This window comes from Notechis scutatus, chromosome 3, assembly GCF_049901735.1.
Source record: "Notechis scutatus isolate UNSWTSFEM ecotype Mainland chromosome 3, rNotScu1.2, whole genome shotgun sequence".
NCBI classification, from domain to species: Eukaryota; Metazoa; Chordata; class Lepidosauria; order Squamata; family Elapidae; genus Notechis; species Notechis scutatus.
In genome coordinates this window covers 187,070,704-187,097,006 of record NC_142011.1, presented here as the reverse complement: position 1 = coordinate 187,097,006, position 26,303 = coordinate 187,070,704, and the positions used below count along the sequence as shown (strand labels likewise).

At 33.6% G+C, this 26,303-nt stretch overlaps 1 protein-coding gene across 1 annotated transcript in view; it reads right to left on the bottom strand.

Moving 5' to 3' along the window:
* The window catches only part of RIMS2 (regulating synaptic membrane exocytosis 2), a 286,641-nt gene that overhangs the window by 72,320 nt on the left and 188,018 nt on the right, over positions 1-26,303 (bottom strand). Inside the window, exons 25-29 of the mRNA XM_087962082.1 lie at positions 24,204-24,278; positions 19,290-19,463; positions 18,124-18,233; positions 8,133-8,222; positions 5,043-5,075 (exon numbers count right to left, since the gene is read on the bottom strand). Of these exons, the coding sequence (XP_087818208.1) occupies positions 5,043-5,075; positions 8,133-8,222; positions 18,124-18,233; positions 19,290-19,463; positions 24,204-24,278 (482 nt within the window). The remainder of the gene's footprint in view (positions 1-5,042; positions 5,076-8,132; positions 8,223-18,123; positions 18,234-19,289; positions 19,464-24,203; positions 24,279-26,303) is intronic.

Genomic DNA, 26,303 nt, shown 5'->3' with positions numbered 1-26,303 from the left:
TAAACACTAAACAAAATTACAGAAATGTAACTTTCTTCCTGAGATTACAGTGTGATGTATGCCATCCTGGGTTGTTAGATGCGCAAACCAATGCAGAGTTTTCAATCTGGTAGAAAAGACTGTAAGAACTATGTATAACAGTGAGTACAAAATAGCATTGTAATTTTAAGGTAGAAATAAAATATAATTTTGTAATAAATTTATTTATGAAATTAAAAGTATTATAAAATGTATTAAACTGGATAAAACTGAAAATTACCTAACCATTAGACAATTTATATCTATTCACAGAAACTCTGGGCAGGTTAAAATATTGGATTCACATTGCAAATTATCATCAAATAGGAAATAAACTCCACAGAGAATTACCAAAAAAACATTATATCATCGTCAATAGGCTAATTTATTTTAGTCTAGTAAATGGTTAGAAACTGAACAAAAATTAACACCAATTCACACTGAAGTATAAAGACGTGAATGTTAATAACAGTCATTTTGGCAGTAAATGTATACTGAAATTATAGAAGTTACAATATAGGAGCACTTTGGAAGTAGTGAATGCTTTCTGAGAAACTTTACTATATACATAAGATATCCCTTGGCCAATGTCCTGGGTGACAGAAAGTTTCAGCATTTACAATGCTTGTGCAATGAGCATTCCACATGTTTTTAGCAAGCAGAATTGTCACCAATATTTCTATAGCTTAAATGTCTAGTTCTTCTTCTTCTCCACATCCAAGTTACTATTTAAGGAACTAATGGTCACTTACAACCACTCTACTTTTCTACTTTTTAAATAAAAATATAAGAAATAATTACGGTTCTTTGGAACTTTAACCATTCAGTCATTCACATTAGGTTCTAGTTCAAGGGTGTCAAACTCGATTTCATTGAGGGCCACATCAGGGTTATGTTTGACCTTGGGGGGCTGGGGTGGGTATGGCCAGGGTGGGCATGGCCAGTTCAACATCACTTGTGTCGGGGCTGCCTGTGGTGGCCTGAGCGCTCTGCCAGCAAAAACAGAGCTTGGGAGGGCTGCACACAGCCCTCCCAAGCTCCATTTTCATGGCAGAGGCACTGCGGGCCGGTCCTTTGCTGTTTTCAGGACAGCACTGCAGGCCATATCTAAGCACCCCACGGGCCAGATCTAGCCCCGGGGCCTTGAGTTTGACCCCCCTCTTCTAGTTGCTTACATACAGTACCTATCAACCACTCTGTTGCCTATCAGGGAAGACCAGAAAAGTGAGTTGTGAGTGAAAAATAAATACAAATCAAATCTCTTAAAAGAATTAAAAAGAAAAAGTGAATCACCCATTCATGAATTTGTACGTTATCTTGTCTGCCTACAGTAGTATATGTACATTTATATCCCAAACTAATATGCCATGACCATTTTAATTCGTTTATCTATAAATATGTTATGCATTCTATTTATTCCCAAATTTCAAAATTCTGATAAACAGTTTCCCAACATGTTTAATAAATGAATTCCTCTGCAATTTATCTTTCCCTTTGATTTATGGAATAATAATAATAATAATAACATTATTCCAATACACAGTAATGGATTTAGGAAAGTTAAAGAAATCCAGAAGCAAACCACTGCTGTATTTTAGCTTTTCCCCAGCTTTCATACAAGAATTTATAACTTATAATATTCCTTTCAATGACAATCATTGACATATCATTATCATCATTCCCATGCAAATCCCTAAAATATTCCTGCCAGATTTCTCTCACTTCAGCTTCAATCCAATAATTTTACCATTTTTACTTTTAAATTTATTCATTATGCAAAAGGCTTCCCGGTTATCTCTTTTCAACCACTTCAAAAATATTTTTATTTCAACTTTTTCTGTACCTCTTTTTATCTTAGCAATTCCTTGCTCTTTGAACTACATTTTATGCAATTACCTTTTCCACCTATACACTTTATATAGTACCTTTTATCATTTTTATCAACTATTTTATATGCATTTTTCTTCAACTACAGCCTCTTCACTCTATACTTTCACTATCATTGTAATGCTTGCAATTAGAATAACTTCAGATACTTCTGTGTCGTTTCATAACATTCTTTCAACTGTTTCCATAGCCTCTTTTCTTCATATTCACTCTCCATTCAGTCTGTTAAAAATTAATTAATCTTTTTTTCATATAATACTTGTAATTCTTTTCTCATCATTGTTCTGTTCTTAGAACATTGTTCTTAGCTTCCTTCACTGGTTTCCTTTTTTCCATATCCATTTCTAAGATGTATTCTTGATCTATGAAAAAATAGTCTGCTCTTCTTTCATAGTCTTTCATCTCTTCTGTAATTTTCAGTAAATCTAGGTTTCATCATGAGCAATCAAGTCAATTGTGCTTCTGAATTTCTTGTCCATGTGTATACAGAGCAAACTTAAGTCACCCAACTCCAACTCTTTATCCCAACCTATGGTTCCATGTGCAGAAACTACGCCTATTCATTTTGTACTACCCCTATATATTCTGATGAACTAAGAATTATTGAGTGTTCTATTGGAAATTCAACTCCTTCAAAACCATTTCCACCTATTTGATAATATAGTTTTGGACTTCCCAATCTTCCATTGTACTCTGACAATATTTACCAAAAAAATCTATGGTAATGTCAAGAAATATTATCAGCTAATTATGAATTTTATTGCTTTGTCTTTTTGATTATTAAGAAAACAATGTTCTATTTTCACGCTCTGGAGAAAAAGCCAGTTTTACCTTGAATAAATAATATTGGCATTTTAATATGAACTGATGTTATCTGAACTAATATAAGAACCAAAGCACAAATATCCTTTGGCTTTTGAACTTCTGGAAATATTGCAGTGCAAATTTCAGATCAAATAGAAAATAAATATGGATATAACATTGAAATTTATAAATTAGGGAAAATATGTACATGACATAGACTGAAGAAAAATGTTTCCACAATGTATTTGCATATAAATTCCATATGAATTTTCATGCAGTTTTAATGAGGAAAATGTGAATGAAACAGAACAAAAATATTTGAAAAAGGCAAGCATTGTAGAAATTGAAACAAAGATTTGTCTATATCTTCTAGCAATATTGGACAGGGGATTGCCTTTCTTATCAAGTTAATAATAATACTGCAAATGTAATTGCAGAACATTTTAGCTTAAGAGCATATCACTTTCTAATTAGTCAAAAGTTTGGAGTATAACATGTTCTAATTTTACCTGACTTAATATTTTAAGATAAAGCTAAATAAATGAAACAAAGTCTAACTTAGGAATTTTTAACTCTGAACTTATGGTTTTTAGGGAAACACTGTGAGTGACATAGTATGACTAATCCATATAGCTAGGCCCCAGTTAACAGATTCACTTCCATGTACTGTATACCAATTCATCATTGGCAACCCAGTGTAACAACCATTATGTTAGACTTCCCAGCTATTGCAAAAGAAACATTTTTAGTCTGTTTATCAGAGGAAACCTACAATGAAACTGTGATATCATAGATAAAACAAATCCTGAATAGTATGGATGTTGCATCAGATAAGTCCTAATCCTTTTCTGAATCTTTTTACATTATGTAAGATACAGCTTAAAAAGATAAGGTCTCACTTGAGTTGATATTAATTTATTGGCAACAATATGGGAAACTTCTGGATTTTGTTTTATTCTCAGTTTATTCTATAGTCCTGAAATTTCCTTTTGGTCTCACATCCATCTATTCGTTAGATCTGATTCTGCTTAACTTTTTGTAATCATCTAAGATCAGGTGTGTTCTACCATCTGCTATAATCTCGACAGAGTTTCTCGCATTCATAAGACTTCTCTAGGACTAAATTTATTTATCTTAATAGGAAAAATGTGGCATAAATAATTTAAAAAGTCAGTTATCAACATAAATTGTTTATGTTGCTAATTTCATTCTCCTCATGTCCTAGTTAGATTCTATTATAGCCAAGTCCATCTATGTTAACAGTATATAGATTTACACTAACAATGTTGGGGGGAAACATGTATCTAGCATGACAGACCATAAAAAGAAGTTTTTTCTTGCATTAATGTGGGGGGAGTATCTTTCCAATACATATGGGAGGGAGATTCTGGAAGAGGACAGTTTGAGGGATGCTGGATGGAATTGGAATGGATTCCATGCATATGGCATGGAATTGGAAGGAAAAAAATGCAGTCTGTCGTACAAGTAACATTGCTATCACTAATTTAGAATATGTTTGGGACAATGTTTAGTGGATCTACTTTTTGAAAACGTAGTATTGAACCAGAGGTATTTTTTTAATACTTGTAAAACCTTTTGGCAAAGCAATGTCCCTATCCTACACTTTGGCAATTGTATTTAAATAGTGTAAACATTAATATTGTCAATGACATGAAGCAAAGGGCTTCTTATTATCTTATTTTAGCTTTACTGACATTATTTCCTCTTTCAGTTACATTTGAAAAGACAAATGTAAGGTAACTTTGAAAAGGTAAATTTAATTTAATTTATATCCTGCTTTAATTATTTTTACAAATAACTCAAAGTGGACAACATTTTCAACCTTACTCCTCCTATTTCCCCTGTGAGAGTTGGACTGAACGCAACTGGCCCAAAGTCTTACATACGCACATATGCAATCAAACATTATATCTGAATTGTACCTTTTAAATTCTCTATTACTGTAATGCAGCAATAAATCTTCAATAATAATGCTAATCTCTTTAAATACTCAGAAATTTTAACCCATGGAAGACTATTAATTTGTAGGATGAAGTATAACATTTTGATAGTATACTGAAGCATACAAATGTTTATGTTATACAGTACATTAAAGCCTACAAATTTGAGGGGGGGGGATTGGTGACTGTTTCTATTTGTCACCAATCCGCCCAAATTGTATATGCTTTAATGCACTATTGACAAAATTAGGGAGGGAGGGAGAGAAGAAAGTATACAGGTGTAATTATCCATGAAAGATGAAACATGAGAGATGTATTGACAAAGATCAGCAGACAAATTAAAAACAAAATAGAACAGTAGAAGAGACAGACCTGGGTTTCTTCTCCGTGATGAGTCCACTTCTTCTGTTACCACATCGTGCAATGGACAGAGACACAAAGAAGATGGACGTGAGTGGATGTACTCAGAAGGTAAAAACTGACACTGAGAGAAAGGGCCACAATTGTTTGAGAAAGAAACCTGTAGTGCATAGTCAGTCAATGGGAAAAAGAAAAGACAGCAAATACTAAAAGGAGTAATTTATCCATTTGAACAAGAAAGGATCAGAAAAGGATCAGAAAAATAAGTTAGTGATCTTTTTTTAAAAAAAAAAATGTTTCATCTATCTTTCTATTCTATGTTCTATGTTTTCCTATGCCTAGAAAAAACAAGAAGCATTTTCTAGAAAATTTAGTTTTGCTCAAGGATATTCAGTTTAAACATTTTGAGATAAAGTTAAAGAGGAAAACCAATATGCTGCTGTATTAATCAATCTAATTTTTTAAATTAGTGTTGGTGTAAGACAAACAAAAATAATTCTTTCTAGATGGCCCACTATAATGAACATTTGTAAATAAATGTGTGAGATTGCAACATAAGGTATATTAAAAGTGACTGGTTTGACCTGAGTTGGTCAATAATGAACTCATGGCATCCAACTTGAATACTTATTTCACAATATTATAGTACCTCACTCAAGTATTTTATATCTCATTTAATGATCAAATAATTAACAGAAGCAAATTTAAGCAGAGTAACCATCAGAAATATTACATTAAAAATTATCCTTCAAGTCTGTGTACTTAAAAAGCAATATTGTTTCTCTGGGAACATTTTCAGTTTCTTTTATAGGAGTCTACAAACCTCTTAGCATAACTCATCAGCTTTGAATCAATTCTAATTCACAACTTTCCTATCTAGACTATCACTTCCTGAAGTAACTGAATATCCAACGGGAACAGTGAAGTTTCACTAGTGGAGTAGATTTTCTGTTAAAGGAAAGTAAATTCTGGCATGAGGAATCTGAGTGATAGGAAACACTATAATACTGCAAAATACAAGAAACATCTTCCCTTAGTCTAGATATAGAGTAACCTAGAATAAATTACACATTTATTCTAGAGTAACTTAGAATAAATTACATATAAATATGAATTGATGCTATGTGTTACAATTGATCATTAAATGCAAACTGCTCACTTTACTATTGTATTGTGGTCTCTGCTGTTTAAAGTATTAAGATATTAAAGTAAAATAAGTATTTTTATTTTATTTCACCTTATGCACTTTATGGATTGTATCCATTTTAGAGAGCCTCAGCATATTGGGTAATATATAAGTAATTGAATAAATAAAAATAGGTAAGTAAGAAAGTAAGCATGTCCAATATGTCATCCAAGGAAACATGATGTTCAAGATGCAAGCTTGCATTTATAAAAGTCTTAATATATTGGGAGCCATTTGAAGTTCAACCTAGGACAAAGCATCCTTTCTAATAAACCCCACTGGGTTCAGTGGGATTACTGCCAGTACTACAAGGCAATATCTTTTTCATTCAATATTATTAAAATGTACAAAATTTGAACTTAATAAAGCTTTAGTAAATAGTATTCATAAAAATCAACTGGTTTCTCATTTATTTATTTATGTATTTAGTCTATAAGTCACTTGACTGCAAGCAACTGAAGTTAACATATACAAATTTAAAAACAAGTCATAAAAATTATACTGAAAGAAACCACAATTCCTTCCATGGAAAAAATATTCTGAGCATCTAAGTCACAAATGAACAGAATGTTATATATATATATATATTCTTACAGATACTATAGATCAGCCCTTTGTTGATTCAGACTGACAATAAAGAAAACATAGGGAAAGAATCTACTCCCATCTTTAAAATCATCCTCAGTCATTGAAACTTTTCAAGAGGATATTAACCACAAAAATATCAAGATCCATTTTTACATTAGAAAACAGCCCAGTGTAGATCTAGAAATAATCATCCCACAAAGGAGGAAAATATTTTAATGTAGTGTTTCTTTTTAATCTTCTATCAAAACACATCAATAATGCATAGAAAAACAGAACTGGAATAAAGAAATACAAAAATCATTTAGTGTTCCTTTAAAAGAAAAGCAACTCCAGGTGTTGTTTTAGACCAAAGGTCTTCAAACTTGGCAAGTTTAAGACTTGTGGACTTCAACTCCAGAATTCCTGAGCTAACATGAGTGGAGGAGGAATTCTGGAGTTGAAGTCCACAAGTCTTAAAGCTGTCAAGTTTGAAAACCCTATTTTAGACATTGTTATAGATACAGAAGAGGAAGCAAAGTGCCAGAGCTGAAAAAGTAAGCAAGAAATTGAGGGAAAATGCTTTCTGGAAAGAACAATTTCCTCTTCATCAATAAAATATAATTTGAAGGAAGAGAAAGAAAGTACTGTCTCTTCATAATTCATTAAGAAATATAGGATCCACTTCCGTAGCAGGGAAAATAAGACATATAACTTACTGCTTCTATCAGTACCTCTCTTTATACGTGCTTCTAGGATACTCAAAATTCAACTTTTAAGTACAACAATGGCAGTTTTCTAAGGATTTGAAGTTCTGATTTATTGTTTTTTGCTTTGTTATTTTCCTTTCTTGTTAAGGACAAATCTTTTAGATGAATCTCATAATCTACTTAGTTCTTTCATCTTCTCTTAATTATTCCTCCCCTTGCATTTAATTTTCCCATCCACCACTCTGACTGACTTCTTCTATCTCTGTCAAATAACCTTACTGTATTCCCTTTTCCCAATGTGAAAATGTACCAGTCAATCCTTCCAAAATGGCTTTGATCATTCAGGAAACTTCCACACATTTGAATTCTGATTTTTCAGGCGCACATGTTATGACAAAAGGAATGAGCTCAATATCTAATTTATGCCAAGCACTTGTTCTATTTGATCTGCATTCTAACACAAAATTTCTGCTACTCTAAAAAAGAAACTGTGCCACATGAGTAATCTAAATCTACATACTAAAAAATAAACAAATGAACCACAAATTTAGAAAAAAATTACACACACACTGATTACAAAAGCATGAAATGCAACAATTTTATAGTATCATGCTTTCAGATGGTTTCCAAACCCTGACAAACCTGGCGGGGTATGATGTTTCTTTGTCAGAAATGATTTCTCATCAGTTACTGTATCATTCACCTTTGTCTGCTGGTCCTCCCATGTAACTTCTAGCGTAAATCAAAAGAAACCAGAGCTTGTCAGAAGGATTAAGCAATTTCTACAAGATACCTGTCATTATTTTATGCACTTTATTATTGAATAGTACATAATCACTGGCAGGATCAAATTTATGTTCTATTCTTTATTCATTGATTATATGGGATTTGCAAAGATTTAAGCACATTTAGCTTGGAATTTATTATTGTACACATATCCTACATGATTAGACCACATGATATAAACAATACTATTTTTGAAAATCAGCCTTTCAAATTAATTGATTCTAACACGTTTACTCTGCGCTGATACATCTGTGATCAGAAGAAATTACAAGCTTAAATTTGACAGAAGAAAGAGAACAGAGAAAAGAATAGAAATTGGAGGCTAAGATAAAAAGTAGACAATCCATACACTTCATTAGCAGTTAAATCAGCTTACGTAGCACAAGTTTAATTTACACCATGACCAAAGATTTTAAAATAGGTATAAAATATAAAAGATGGCACATATTATATAAAGTTAATGTACTGTCGGTTAATAATTTAAATAATTAAGAATTGTTTTGCAATATAATAATGGCAACAGCACTTAGACTTATATACTGCTTCAGCGTGCCTTACAGCCAGCCTGCTCTTAGCAGTTTATAGAGTCAGCCTTTTGCCCCCAACAATCTGGGTCCTCATTTTACCAATCTCAGAAGGATGGAAGGCTGAGTCAACCATGAGCGAGTGAGAATTATATCACGCTTCCAACATTTTAATGCTATTTTATGAGTATACTAATACTTTTTTGATTTTGATTTTTAAAAATGACCAGAACACTTTGTTTTACAATAATATAAAAATATGTAGTTAACAAAACAAAAGCTGTACCCATGTTTTAGATAATAATATTATAAATTAATGAAATGCAATAATCTATCAGTTTCCATGAGACTATTTTTGTATAATTTATTATATATATAGTAAATAATTATCAATAGTCCATTTATTATACAATGATACATACTTCTCTTTCATAAAATCCCTTAATGAATATGCAGATCTTAAAACAGGACACACAAGTACACACTAATATAAAAAAGGCTGTATTAAATATATGCTCATTAGCAAATATTTTCGTTCATCTATTATGAAACTCCTCCCATTTTGCTTCACTGATTATTCTGAATTCTAATATTTTGAAGGAACCTTTTTGTCTGAAATCCATAATTTTAGATACTTCTGTCATATTCTCTTTTATTCACATTGTTTTTCTGATGTTTTTCACCGAGTTGCTTTAGACCATTTTATTTTATTTTTATGCATCTTTACTAGGTACCTTTTTCGATATGCAGGGATCTAAAATCTCCACAATATTCCAAATATTCATTAACCATATATATAGAGTTTATTATACTAGCGTTTTATTATTTTCTTTCCAGATGATTTGCAACACAGAATTTTCTTTTTGTTCAGAAACCACACATTGTGACATTTTGCTATAAAATGTTTCAGCAGTAGCATACATTTCCAATTCTGCAAAATTTGTACCATTCAACATAGACTTTCTGAAATGTTAAGAAGAAGCAATTAACAAAACACGCTTTGCTTCAAAATTCAGAATACCAGAACATTAATAAAATCTATGAATATGAAAACAGTATTTTAGCACTATTTCTTTACAAGTTTGACATTAAAATGAGGGGCTTAGAAGGCAGTGTGACTCCAAAATTGAACGTAAATTGAACTTAGTTGGGGTCTCCCTATGAACCCATTTTGTGCTCATAAATAATAGAATTAACAAGAAACAAAAGACTGAACTTATAATAAAAGTTTGATAGTACCAAAGAGATCTGTTTTATGGGGGGAAAAAGAATTCTGTTGTATTTTCTTAGTAAAAGCATAGCATTAGAAATTAGGCTTTATACCACCCCCAGTGCTTTATAGCACTCTCTAGTAGATTTACAATGTAAGCATTATTTGCATATTGTCCCCAACAATCTAAGTCCTCATTTTACTGACCTCGGAAGGATGGAAAGCTCAGTCAACCTTGAGACCTGTCAGGATCAAACTCCAGGCTATGGGCAGAGTTCACCTGCAATACTGCAGTTTAACCACTGCACTACCAGGGCTCCTAGTGTTATATCCTTTAATGTTACTTTGCATGGTTCATATGAATAATACTTCAACAGTAAACTGCATTCAGCAAGTGGCAATACTGATATTATTCTGGTACAATCCATATGCTTATATGGGATGATATTAGGAAGGAAAAACATCAGCATATCTATTAATCTGATTTCTAAAATTTTAGCAAATGTAACCCAGTTTATACTTTTTTATTTATTAGAATTATATCTGTCTTTTCTACAGGAGCTCAGGTTGATATGCATAGTATTCTCTCCCGTATATTTTCCTAACTTTTAATGATTGATAAATAGTGTCCTGGCAAAGTACTGGGCATTAGCAAATCTATGACTAAATTTTGAGAAAAGAAGAAATGTTGAGAATGACTTCATCAATAATAACTTTACTTAGGCAAACCCATATAGTAAGCACTAAGCCAGTGGTTCTCAACCTGTGTCCAGGGCACAATGTCATCACTGGGGTTTGCAAAGACTTGAAGAAATGTTATTGTCAACTTTGAACTGAACCTGGCAGCAACCATTTTTCTGTTCCTCAGTTGCCACACAAAGGGGGAAGGGGGAAGGAGGTTGGAATGCCTTACTAGACACAACACAGTGTTTTCTCACGAGAATCAAGGTCATCTCTACTGGCAATGGATAAGGTCAAAGAAGGAGTGCTGGAGAGCCTGCCAATTAAACCAATTAGCCAATGTGACCTGTCACATTTGAGGATGGGGTTATTTCCTATTTTAATTATACTGAAATCATGGGAAGGATTTAGAGTTGGTTTTCCTTTCGAGCTGTACTGATACGATGTACTCAATAAAGGTCTTTGAGGAGGATTCTAGTATCAGAGTGATGATTTGCTTAGGTTCATTAGTCTGAGCCTTGACAGTTATGATTTAAATCTTAAGTCTTGGTGGCCACAAAAGGTATTTAAAGGGGGTCCACGGTAAAGAAAAGGTTGAGAATCACTGCACTAAGAAATAAAGAAACAGCAGGAAAAAATTTGGTGGGCCAGAAGATCTTCTGTTTTAACAAATTCCCTGGTGAAATAAACATATTTAGGTATTTTTATAAAGGTTTTTGTTTTAGATATTTTATGAAAAATATAGCTGATTATAATTCAACAGACAGATACCTATTATTTTCCTATAAATACACTGAATATAAAAAGAGCAAATCAAAAATCATTGATATCTATCTTGTATATATGAATAGCTAATAAAACTGCCTTAAATTTAAAAAAAGTAATAAATCTTAATAAAAACTGCAGATACAATAGATGCCATCCTTGCAGCAAAATCTTCACATCTCCAAAAAGAATCCATTTATTCAGAATTCCAACAGAAAAGAGACCTTGTTATTCACAATCTCATTATTCACTGTTGCTAAATATAACCTATTTTTATTATTATCATGGTAAATAGTTTCACTATACTGTACTTGCAGGTTACAGCACGTGGTTCTGAAGTACCAGCCATTTTGCACGCAGACGGAAAAATGGCATCTGAGTCTAATCCATTTTTCTCAGCAATCTGCAGCATTTATGTATTCTTTTTATCCAAGAGCAGGAATGCAAAGATTCTGGTGTGGCCCAGATCTAACAGACTCATTTCTGCTTTTTCTTTATATTGGGACCAAGTGAGTAATTTTTTTTTTTAGTGGCTGATTTTTGTGTGTGATTTGTTTTTTGGTTTTCAGGGCTCCAGGGCTATAGTCTAAATGCACATAACTGAACACTGAATGTAAACCCCCCAAATAACAATGTCCACCTGTATACCATGCTCAGATAGACAAATTTATTGTTCATCTTCAATATTCAACTCATTGATTTAACTTCATCCCTACATAACTGGTTTAACAAAGATGCCTCTTTCACAAAGAGGGGGAGTTTGCACAAATATTGGCTTTCAAGCCCAGCATATGCTAGCTAGTATATTTGTTCATGCTTCAGTGGACACTCTTTGATTCAGAGGAATATCAAGGGCAGAGCAGCAAGAACAATTGACTGGGAGCAAGCAATGGGGAACTGCAGTATCTGGCAGTACAGCAGCAATTGAGGAATGGAGGTGTTTTTAAAAATGATCTGCTCTGGATATTAAAAAATGCTAGGTACAACACTGCTTTGATTACAATCTTATTTGTACATAATCACCTGAATTAGTGCCAACGGGTAGCATAAAATTAGATTTCATACTGAAGTTTAGAAAAAAGTATACGTTGTCTTTTACGAATGAAGGCATTGAGCCTTTTCCACAATGTTCCCCTCAGTTGCCTTTACATGAGTTTTGCTAACATGCTGTATTTTTTTCATTATAAATTTCATTTTGCTAACATGCTGTATTTTTTTCATTACTTGATTTTTTAAGATTGTTCACATATATCATGATAGAAATGGACATACATGCTATAGCAGAACAAAGCTAAAAAGCTAATAGCATAACAACTAATACGTAAATATCCGGAGTATGCTTTCTATATATAAATAACAGCCAAAGTGAAATAAAATCATACTGAAAAAAAGAGAAAAATGCTAAGCACACAAACAACCAATCTAACAAACAACCAATTATCAAAATCTATTTAACCTACAATCAATCTGTTTTCAACAGTATCCATTCCAATGTTTCTATAATACATATAAACATGGCATGGCATAAAGGCATATTGGTGTTGCTCTCTATTATTATACTGTATATAATTTGATTGTGAGTGCACAATAGATGTAATTTCTTAGTAGAAGTTTAACAAGGCAACTCATTCATGTATTTATTTACACAATCCACATTACATTATGCTGCAAGAAGAGAATATATATCCTCAAAGAGATGGCTATCAGTTGGTGGAGCTTCATCAGATTAGACCTCTACAAATTCTAACTCACCAAATCAAAGACAGCATCTTTATAGTAGTTTGTTAAATGTATCACAAAATTCTAGTTTTCACTGGCTGTCCCTAACTGCAGAAACAAAGGGCTTTTCCATGCATGACCACAGACTGCCAGTAGTTTGATACATAATTATTTATAGCATTTTATTCCAAATACAAAAGAAAATTAAAATTGTTTTAACCAGAAATAAAATCAATTTAATTAACAGTTTAGACTTTTCTATGGTGTTCATTGGTATATCACAAACTATACCCAGTTTTTTACATTTTCAAAAGCATTCTTCAATTTTAACATCCAAAATAAGAAAATAAATTAGCTAATTATGTTATCACTGAATTTCAGTAGTAATTTTAACAGAATTGTTAATATTACTTTATGTATTTATTGTTTACAATGCAACACAGACTATGCAAGAAATATGTCTTCATTAAAATAGGTTGCAGAAACACAAATATTAGAAGCAGATGAATGGCTCCTGCCAACCCTCTTAATTTCCCCAAATATCTCTCCAATGGGTTGGGAAACCTTTGTTATCAGCTTTTGTGTCATAGCAAGTATATGAATGCAATATACATTTTATTTATTCCTTTAGTAAATCACCCTATCTGCCAGAGAGCCACATATTTATAATTGTAAATTAATCATTATAGCACTGTTGAAAAATACCAACAAAAGCCATTCAAACTTCCATAATAAACCATTCTAAAATGAAATAATAAAAATAATTCTTATAGAACAGTCATTATTAAGAAAAGTAATAAAAATATGGTATCATGTATTATTTATTGGACAATCCCCAGAAATGCTCTAGCTTTATTTACTTCTGGCACGCTGTAACAGATGAGGCAAAACTCACTTCCAAAAGTAGCCTAATCCATAAGAAAGGGGCTACAACAGGAGAATGCCTTCTAGCCTCAACTCCTTTCAAATGGGTTATAATAAGCACTTGGCCTGAGATGAGCATGTTGAAAAGGCAAAATCTTGGAGAAGATGGTAGTCCTGCAAATTTCTAAGCAGCAACCTATATAGGGACTTACAGACCAAAGCCAGAATTTTACATGCATTTAGAAACTTATTGGCAAACAATGCAGAATCTGTAGCAGAGGTGTGAAATATAGCTGTTGCATAATGCCTGTTTCTAAACAGACAACTGCATTTTGTGCAAATTGTAGTTTCCAAGTAGTTTTCAGTTTCAAATAGTCTACATTGCAGTACATCCATTCCTATTTTGTGATTACCTTGGTTAGTGATTGTTTGAACATACAATGGTAATAAAAAAAATAATTTTCTAACCAGTGCATTTACAATCAAATTTTAAGTACTTGTCAACAATGCATGCTAGAGTAAAAGTAATGTGGGTACAGCTTCACAGGATAACTATATTTCAATGAAATGACAGTAATCAGCAATTGTTGCAGTCTCTGTTTCTCTCTCAGTCTAGTCTTGATCTTACTTGATGACCTAATCATTCAAATGAAACTCTAAATATGGCAGTGGGTGTAATTCAACTGCTTATTAATGAAGATGATTTACTGTTTTAAGAGCTTCATGCTGTGGTTAGGGCTGCAAATGGTATACCAGCTAAAACTGAGTAAATATCCTCCTGGCCATAGCCTCTGCCTTGCCCAACGAGGAGTAGCTATGAATTTATAAGCAGGCTACCAAGGACAGGCCTGCTTCCTGAAGGGTACTGCTTGTCCTTTGAGGAACAAGAATTATCAATGAATTAACAGTAACTCCATTTTGCTTAGGTCCATTTTCAACCATTCAGACAACTACTGCTTTCAAGACAAGACTTGCCCAGCATCCCCAGTATAGCAGCTGGATATCAATAGCATACAAATGATACTAATCCCCAAACAGATGAATGATTTTTCCAGTAGTTTTTTTCACATGACATACAATGAGTGTGGAAGGATCAGACCTTATGGTACTTAAAGGTGAGAAACCCCCAACCTGACTTCTCCTATCACTGCAGATTGGAAGTGATATCTAAGCACTTATACTGAGTCTAACCCACTGACTCTGTTTAGTGAAATGCTGCAAGGATTGATATGCTGCAAGAATCCTCTCTTATTTAACATTTAAGCTGATGTCATCTGATGGGTTGGGTTGGACAGCTTCACTCTGGACCATCCAGTGATGATGTGGACATCCTGTCTATCTAGAGGCTGTGAGGGCCTGGATGGGCAACAACAGGTTTCAACTCAAGTGGCTTTGGGTTTTAGGACCTCTGGATTCTGGAATCATTCCACTTCTTGTTCTGGATGGGGTTTGCCCTACCCCAGATAGAACCTATGTATAATTTGGGAGTACTCTTGCATTTGAAGCTCTTATTCAAAGAGCTGATGTCAGCAATGGCTAGGAGAGTTTTAGAACAGCTATATGTTGTGACTGATTGTTCCTTGACCGGGCTCTGTTCAGTTACTCACGTTGTGATCAATTTCCAATTGGACTACTGCAATGGATGGGGCTGCCCTTTTAGAGCACTTAGAAGCTTCAGCTGGTGCAAAATACAGCAGCAAAGGCAGTTGTGCATGCTTTTCATTTAGCACTTGTGACATCTCTTTTCTGATGCTTCCGGGTTCAATTCAAGTTGCAGATTGTGACCTATAAAGCCCTACATGTCATGGGGTTGGGTTACTTGTGGGATCATCTCACCTAAATTGTATCCACTTGTCCTGTGACATTTAGGAAGACAGATATGCTCCAGGTCTCATCTAAAAATGTCATCCGTCTGATCCCTGAAGGAGAACTTTTTGTATCATGGTGCCCAACCTCTGGAATGCCTTTCCTCTGGAAACTATACCTGCCCCAACCCTGTTGGATTTCCATAAGGCTCTTAAAACCTGGTTTTATTGCCAAGCTTGTGGCCTTTAATATATGATTGAGACTGTATCCTGAATATGTTGCGTACATTGCTGATTTTATTTTGGCTCTTACTCTATATTTATTATTTATTGTTGTGCTATGATGTTCTTATTTTGTTTTTATTCCATGTTAGCCATCTAGAGTAAAAGGTTTGAGAATTGAATAAATAAATTGAATGAATAAATAAATAAGCCTGAATCCTGATTGAAAGGGATTCTAATAATCTACACCTTTTAAGCAATTCTGTGTATTCATGGAGCCCTCAACTTACAACCAATTATTTACTGACTGTTCGAGGTCACAACATAAGTGACTTATGACCATTTTTCACACATACAACCATTGCAGCATCCCCACAGCCATGTGATCAAAATTTGGACACTTGGCAACTGGCATGTATTTATGATGGTTGCATGTCTTGGAGTTATCTGATCACCTTTTGCAACACTTTGATAAGCAAAGTCAATGGGGAATCCAGATTAATTAAACAACTGTGTTACTAACTTAACAACTATAGTGACTCACTTAATAATTGTGGCAAGGAAAGATCATAAAATGGGGCAAAATTCACTTAATAACTATGTTGCTTAGCAACAGAAATTTTGGGTTTAATTGTGGTTGTAAGTCGAGAACTATCTATATTATGGTCATGGTGCCATTATAACATTCTTATTTACAAAAGAACATATATACTTTATTTTTTTTATAAATTAAAAATCCAATTTTCTTATAATTATTTATTTCTAATGAAAATGTTTATATTTTATATGATGTAACATTTAACAGTTGTAAACATCTTCAAACAAAAAAAGACAAAGTAAAATGCAAAGTGAGTTTAATGGTTCTCTGAGGTTATCTATCTCAGGGAATTGCATTATACCACTGTAATATACAAAACAAATGAAAAATCTCAAAAAATGCATGGGAAACAATCCATGTTAATAAATGGACAATCATTTGACAGGGAGAGTATAAGGTGTCCTGCCTTAAGAAGGGAGTTAAACTACTGTAGTTAAACTCCTAGGCCCTTTCCAGCTCTATAGTCTTTTGTAATATACACAATGGCTCTATGTGATTTTTAAGTAGTTTTTTAAAATGTCTTTATAGACAGAGTCTATATTATGACCCTTACCCTAACCACTTTTTTTTTTAATTAAGAGATTAAAAGTTTATGTTGAGGGATAATCTTGTATTTAAAATATCTGGAAGCTCTTTTTCAGGGATAAATTGTACTTCTTACACTGTTAGTGCATAGGAATAGTGTTCTTCACTTAAAGAAGTTTTAAAAACATTCACTGAACTTAAAACTTTTTAAAAGTTTGGCTCACATTCAGAATGAGTTTAAGACTATTTAGCAGCCAGGTACTCAATCCCTTTTCCATTTAGCTAGGAGTGTATTTTAAATAAAATATGAATAAAATTGATTTATCACTCTGTTACTCAATTATATCTGTGGTTCTGAGAAAGTGATTTAGGCTAGAAATGTGATGTTACCTACCCAGCAGTTTATAATGTGGGTTATTTATTCATTTTTAACTAGGCGAAACAATCAAGTTTTGATATAACATTCTTTGGCTGTTCATAGTAGCATGGAATAATCATTTTTCTCCAACATTCATATATAAACTCTATCCCAGAGATTTCTGAACAATTAATATATATTTTAGAATCTGCAGCTTAATTTATGTTATCATCTATAACTGATTGACCAGGTAGAGTATCAAAACGTGCCTCATAAATTTTAGCCGTGATATATACATACATTATTCATACATTATTTTCACTGTTAGAATATTTATATGGCTCCTATAGTACAACAATCCTGCATAGTCCAAATTCCTATGAATTGAATAAAAGAAATAAGCATTTGCAATCCTCTAAAAGACAGAAGTAATGCCATTTTAAAGATAAAATTCTAACCTACATTTCCAGAGCTCTGGAAATAAGACAAATTAAAATTCAAATGTTTTTAAAATATACAACTAGTTTCTTTTTTTTAACTTCTTACAATTTCTTTTAATTTAAAATGCTCACTTACTTCTCTCCAGGGTCCCTTTTGGTGGGAGTTGTGGCAACTGTCTACCCCTGCGTCCTGCCACTGGAGTACTTGATGGGCTTGTTTGGACTGACCCCGAATGAGCATGTGACCTACAGGACACATCAACAGAAACCATCAATTGCAACATATATTTATCCTTACATAGTTTGAGAACAAAGGAATGATTATTAATGGCTTTTGTGCATGTTGAACTTTAATTGAAATGATGACAGTTCAACCTTAAAGATTTTAAAAAGCGTAATTACCAATAAGATGGGGAACAATATTGAAAAGATGGCACAGAATATGTTTTGTAACTGCATCTGTTAACCATATAAAGAAATATATGTAGAGGTATATGCATACTGAGACATACTGAAAGAAAGTAAAAAAAAAAAAAGTATATGTATAAATATGACTATTTCCATGTTCAACTAACAAACATTTTAAATTCCAACTAATATTGAGATGATTTAGACAGCCATGAATTTGATGACAGGCAATAAAACAAAAGTATATTTCAATGAGTGAAATGAAATAATAACATCATTGTTACTGATTCTTATAATTCACTATAGAAAAGCAAAGAAGCCAGACAATAAACTGATTTGGACAAAATTAGATTAACCTTCTCCAACTTCCATTATTTATATATATTTAAAAACTAAATAAATCAATACTGTGTAATCATGAATAAAATACATCACAAAAACAAGACAAATGCAAAACATGCACACAGCAAATAAGAGAAAACAGTGATTAATATATCAAATTAGTACAAATTTAAGAAACTATTTTTAAAATATCATTTGATGTTATGATTATTATTCCATAAGTGATGTCTGATGATCACATTTAATTACTTTTTCTGTAAGAGAAATACATGAGAAATTATGAAGTGTTTGAGAGTAAGAAATCACGCAGGATTCCTAATAAATGAGAAATCACAAACAAATGTAAGTAATTGTTATTAATTATTGTTAGTAAACAAATTACAATGGCAGCCACACCATTATATCCCAATGGAATATAAATAGTGTGTTGACGTTGGCAGGGTTAGTATCTACAACTACTGGTGATCAGCCAATGATGAAAGGAAATACTATTGAAGTTTTTGAAAAATAAAAAAGTGAGCTGGTGGGGCAGGATTAATCCGTCTGTTTCACCTCGATAATGCAGGTGAGGGAGGGGCAGATCTTCCAGTCATTAATGAAGGCATCGATCTCATGAGGTTTGACTCAGGACGCTCAGTGGATCGGGAGCGGGGGCTGGGCCGCTCTAGCACTGGACGCTGTTCTGTTGATCTGGATCTTTGATATGGTAGTCTAGGTTCCCAATTCCTGCAATGTTAGTCAAAAAGCAGCTCAATTGACTTTTATCTGCGGTTATGCATTATGCTGCAGCACATTGGATTTGGAGCTATCCAACATCAGCTAATTTTAATAACCTTTTAAAGTTTTTCTTCTTGCTAATATTTAGTGGGTATAAAGAGGTATACTTCCTTAAAATGGTCATGTGAAGAAAATTATTTAGACAGTTTAATAATGCAGTGGAATAAAATCTGTTAATTTTGCATTAAAATCACATTACTATTTTGGGAAAATTTAAAAGAAAAGAAGCAGTTCTCTAGAAATATTAAACAGATTAATATTTTAAAAAATCATATATTCCATTATCCATCAGCAATTATTTATGGTGGTTCATTTCAACAGGATCACTAAATTTGAACAAAGGATTTTTAAAAACCTGAATAACATTGCTCATTTACTGTGTATCGGTTTAACTGTCAGGTATAACTATAACAAGAATTAAACAATTTTAAATGAGAACGTATTTGTTATTGAACAAAGTATTTGACATATGCACATATGGCATAAGCTGTACTTTTGTGCTAAAAAGATTCACATCAGATTCAAGGACATCCAAGAAACCAAATGGAATAATATGAAAAATGTTCAAACTATTTTCCAAAATTACTGTAGCAGAAATTATTTTTAGCTAATGGCTACAAACTGGTTCTATAATATTATAGGATTTTTACAGTGTGTTATTAAAAGATTCTTACTGTCTGTCAATAAAGATAACATATTGACTGAGAAAACAAAGACTGTCATACATTTATTTTAACTCATGAACTTAGCTTTAACTGAACATTTAAAGTTTTATCTATACAGAAAACAAAACTGAAATTTAGTATTAAAGAGAGCAAAATAACACTAGATAGTTGTATTACAAAGAGGTTATAAAATTACAAAACGTGTTTCTAAAACTATCCTTTAGTATAGCATTGATTTGAATTTTTCATAACTTGTATTTTTTTTCCAGTGAAGTATCATCTGGAGAAACTCAATGCAGGGGGGGAAAATGTCTAATTCAATAAACAAAATGTATTTAGGTTTGATTAAAGCAACTGAAAAATATACAATATTATTGCTTATTTATTTATTGTCAAGGAGAAAAAAAGTGAGAGTCAAATATATACAGATGTGATACACATTCATTTAAAAAAAAAAACCATGATAAAATAATATAGAAGAGACCCTAGAGTCAAATTCTTGCCTGCTGATGCAAATTTCAACAGAACCAAATGCAGCTATTTTCATGAAGAACTGATCCTATATATTACAAATAGTCCTTGACTTACAACCATTCCTTTAGTAACCATTTGAATGGCCCTGAAAATAGTGACAGAATCAGTCCTTTCTCTTACAATTGCCATAGCATCCCCACAGTCACATGATCTAAATTTGGGCGCTTGGCAATCAATATGAATTTACAATGGTTGCAGCATCCCAGGGTCATTTTATTGCCATTTGCAACCTTCCAGCTGGCTTCCAACAAACAAAGCCAATGAGGAAGTTGGGTTTCCTTAATGACCACATGATTTGATTAACAAGTGCAGTGATTTGCTTAACCATGGCAAAAAGTAAAAAACAAACAACCAGGCACGACTCACTTAAGAACTATCTTGCTTAGCAACAGAAATTCTGGTTCCAATTGGGGCCACAAGTTGACGACTACCTATACTTCACCTTAAAGGTAAAGGTTCCCCTTGCACATACATGCTAGTCATTTCCAGCTCTAGGGGGCAGTGCTCATCTCCATTACAAAGCCAAAGAGCCAGCACTATCCAAAGACGTCACCGTGGTCCTGTGGCCAGCAGGACTAAATGGCAAAGGCACACGGAATGCTGTTACCTTCCCACCAAAGTGGTCACTATTTTTCTACTTGCATTTTTTACATGCTTTTGAACTGCTAGGTTGGCAGAAGCTGGGACAAGTAATGGGAGCTCACTCCTTTGTGTGGTGCTAGGGATTTGAACTGCCAAACTGTCAACCTTTCTGATCGACAAGTTCAGCATCTTAGCCACTGAGCCACCATGTCCCTTCTTCACCTTAAGGCTTCACCTTAAGTTCTACTAAAACAGTCAGTAAAAAGATGTAATAAGGAGTGCTAGATATAATAAAAAGAATAGTGCAGCAATATGCTAGAAGAACTGTATTTTGCTTCAAGCATTTTAGAAAGTAAGACATCAAATCTTGCTAAATAAAGGTTTACCAATGAGGAACAGACAGCGATATTGATATAGATAACATAGATATAAATATATATAGAACAGCTCTTTATTGCAAAAGTTCAACACTTTCAATCTATCTCTTTGCAAATCCAAATCAACAACTGATTAATGTTCCTTCCATTTGATTGTACAGTAGAATCTCTGGTCACGAATGCTTCTGACCACTACCAAATCAGGTTCCGACCAAAAAATTGATATATATTTTTTCACGGCCAATTTCCCCTTTCTGCGCCATTTTTGTTTGTTTGTTTGTAAGTGCCAAATTTTCAAAATTAGATTTGGATCACGATCTAATCACATTGCAACCAAATTTATGGAACAAATTATGGTCATGACCAGAGGTTCCTACTATACATGAAGGCCTTGCAGAAAAGATCAAAACAATTGTTTCACTTTAAGCTCCAAACAGGCAGGCATGTTTGATCATAAGATCAGCAAAAAAGAGCTAAGTATGAGGAAGGAAGCCCATCAGGAAGAATCAGGCTTTTAAAGACAGATTTCAGTCTGACAACAGATTACCTTCCTACCAATAAAATGATTGGGAGTTTTACTGGTAAAAGATTTGGAATGCCTATATTCTGAATCCCTGTATTCATAAAATAGTTTAAGCACCCTAAACTGCATGAGTTGAATTGTATAGTTCTTGACATGCCAATATCAAAGGTGTATAAGGAAGGAGAGATACCCCTGCCACAAGCACAGGAGAACACTATAAAAGAATTTTGAACATTTCCTTAACATGGGAGGACGGAATATATTTAATTATAATTTATTTATTTTCATCCTGACTTTATTATTTTTATAAAACAACTCAAAGTGGTGAACATACCTAATACTCTCTCCTCTTTCATTCTCTTCCAACAAGTAAGATGGACTTACTTGTAAGATGAAGTAAGATGGACTGAGAGAGTGTGATTGGCCCAAAATTACCTAGCCGACTTTTATGCCTAAGGTAGTACTAGAATCCACAGGTTTCTAACCTTCAACCACTACTAGACCAACTGATTCTATTCAGTTGCAAATCTGAGCAAGAATGTGGCAAGGCTACCCAGCAGCAAATTACCAAATGGCAGGTAGTTCCCTGAATGTAGGCATTTCAATTTCTGCAAATACTTCAAATACTAAAAATAGCTTCAAACACTATTGTTTCATATTTTAACTAGAACAGTTTGCAAATGAAAAAGTGTATGAGTCTTGAATTATCCTTAGACAAATTTGCAAAGATTACCTCATATTTTCCTCTGAATCTATATGCACATTTTCTGAATGGAAAGCTTGATCTGCCAATATATCCATTGTTTCACTTCTTTAACACCAAAATTGAAAAGTAACCTTAACTTGCAATTGGTTGACTAGCTGCAATGCAGTTTAGTGAAAAAAAAGTTAAAGTGTCTATCAGGGTCCCCAAACATTTTAAAATTTATCTGAAAGAATGTAATATAAATAATAGAAAAAAGTTGATTTTACGATCTATCTGTTAAGGAGCTTAATATACAAAAAGAGGTCCCAATTTCAGAAAGGAAGACACCCATATAAAGATCAGAGAAATTTTATTTTCTCCGTTGTAACCAGCTAAACCATTTTGGAGTAGACAATCTCATTTAAAATATTTTGCATTCTTTTTAATTTCTAATCTATTGCAATTACTTTTTGAATTTTAAAAACTTCCGGAGAAAATTATTGTTTCACCTTATATTGTTGAAATGCTTTCCAACAATATAAACTGAATTTAAATCCTACCAATTCATTCATAATTTATAATTTGACTAATGACTGAAAGCTATATAAGAATAAAAACATAAAGTAGTTACAGTTAATTTTTTGCATTATTAAAATTGCTTACACATTCAATTTTCATTGGTTGGTTGAAGATCTATATAATAACAGGAAAATAGTATTGTACATATCTACACTTTTTAATTGAGCATATAAAATATTTATAGTTTTAATGGACTAAAAGTCATTTGGAACTTAGGATTTAGGCATTCACCAAGTCCTTCAAAAGAACTAAATGACATTAGTTAAAAAATTCTTTTAGCTAAAATGTCTCATGATAAGAAATGAATTTGCAAAATTACTTTGCTAATGTTGAAATAAAACAGTGGAGATTATCTTGAGCTTTATTTATATTATACATAAGTAGAAGATTGCAGACAGTAAAACAAAGTTGAATTCATCAAGGCCAGAGTTTTTAAAGTATAGACTCTTAAACTAAACAAACAGGAACCACAAAGATGAAACAATTCATTGCTTTCAAAAAATATTTATCTGCCTTTCTTTTGTACTACATATTGATTTCAGTGCATGATACGTAGTATATGTTATGTTCAGATTAAACAATAAAAGCAATGAATGTCAAACAAAAACATTAAAATGCAGCAAATTATGGTGCATTTTAATAATCACATACAGTGTTCTCTTTTTCTAGAGACAATGGAAACACAGAAATTATGCTTAGGAGTCACAAACTTAATCTAACCCAAATACTTTTTATTGGGAATACCTGTCAGTATCTGTGGAAGACTGGTGGATTTCAATCCTTGGACATGCTATTCTTCTATTAGCTATTGGAATTTTGCTGTTTGGTCACAGATATAAGATAACCTGTTAGCACAACATTAACAACTACTGCTTTAAACAAATTTCTAAAGTTAACCAACTGTTATGCTGCAATAGCAATAGCACTTAGACTTATCTACCGCTACATACTGATTTACAGCATTCTCTGAGTGGCTTACAAATGTCAGCATATTGCCTCCAGCAATCTGGGTCCTCATTTTACTGACCTCAGAAGGATGGAAGGCTGAGTCAACCTTGGGCTGGTTAGGATCAAACTCCTGGCAGTGGGCAGAATTAGCATGAAATGCTGCATTCTAATCACTGCACCACCATGGCTCAGAAACAAAGTTAAAATAATACAATATTGTATAACTTGGCTGAATTACGTTTAAAATAAGAGTTACCAATTAAAGTTTATACTGTTAATTCAAATACCAAAAATTTACACACACACGCACACACACACAGTACTTATTTTAAAATCTGGTGAAATATCCTAGCACAGAGTCACAAAAAATACACATATAATTTCTTCCATATATAAAAATAAAATATCAAACGGCATATGTTGCTACAGAACTTCACTACACCTGCAGAGGATTCTATCTTTACTGCCATGCCTGTGTCAGGGTTGTTAAGCAAATATTAAAGAAAATAAGAAAGTCTGTTTCAAAATATGTAGCAAAAATTTATGAATTTGAAGCAAATAACAATTATAAAAATATTTTCCTTTTACAGCAACTTTGTATCAAATTAATATAGTCTGTTAGGAATCTAGAGATAGAAAAATCAAAATCTAGATTTTAGAATCTTTGAAAATTTACATTAACAAACACTTTAATATTTAGCTTAATCTTATTTAGTTAGATTTTTTAAAAAAATATGATACATCCTAACATCAGATCTCTTTCCTTTACATAATTTTATATTCTTTATATAATGTAAAATCTGAGCATAGTATGCAAGGCACCTAAAATATCAGAGTACATAAAAATCTTATCTCTTGTATATCTCACCATATTTGACAATTCTTTAACACTATAATTCCTCTATTATGCTTCAATATATTTTAATCCATTAGTGCAGTGGTCCCCAACCTTTTTTGTACCAGGGACCAGTTTCAAGCACAAACACTTTTTCAAGGACCGGGGGGGAGGGGAGAGTCCGAGTTTGGTGGTTTGCTTGCAGACGTTTCATTACCTGACTAGGTAACATCTGATGTTGTTACCTAGTCGGGTAATAAACGTCTGCCAGCAAATCACCAAGTTCAGGGAGCGCCTCGGCCCTGCCTCCCTCAGCCCCATCCCTCAGGTGTCTCCCTCCCTCCCTCAGGTGTCTGCCTCGTTCCTCTCTCAGTCGCTCTCTCGCTGCTCCACCAGCCCAGGAAGAAACTGCTTCAAAGAAGCCGGGGGGGGTGGCTTTTCCTGTCACCGCAGCTCCTCCGAAGTGCCCATTTACCCCCACCCCACCCGCCCAGGCGCGGTTCAATCCACAGTGCTCTGTTCTGCCTGCCTGCCTGCCTTCTTCGTTTCGGAGCAGCTTCGGCTGATAAAAAGAGGCGAATAGTTATTATTCTCAGCCGAAGCTGCTCCCAAACAACCAGACAGGCAGAACGGGGCACTGAATTGAACCGCGGGCGGGCGGGCGGGCGGGGTGGGGGTGAACGGGCGCTTCGGAGGAGTTGCGGCAACAGGAAAAGCCACCACCCCCGGCTTCTTTGAAGCAGTTTCTTCCTGGGCTGGTGGAGCAGCAAGAGAGCGACTGAGAGAGGAATGAGGTGGGAGGAAACCGAAGCCGCTGAGCCAGAGAGCAGGACAGGCTTCGGTTGCTTCCTCCCTCCCCTTCTTTCATTTGTGTCCTTGATCCCCGATCCCAGCAGCATTCACCGAAGGCGAAGAAAGCCGCCATTTTTTTATTTATTTTTCTTTGCGGCCCGGTACAGAGTGCTCCACGGACCAGTACCAGTCCGCGGCCCAGTGGTTGAGGACCCCTGCATTAGTGTACTTTTAATCCAAGTACTTTCATGTATAGTCTGTAGCATCTA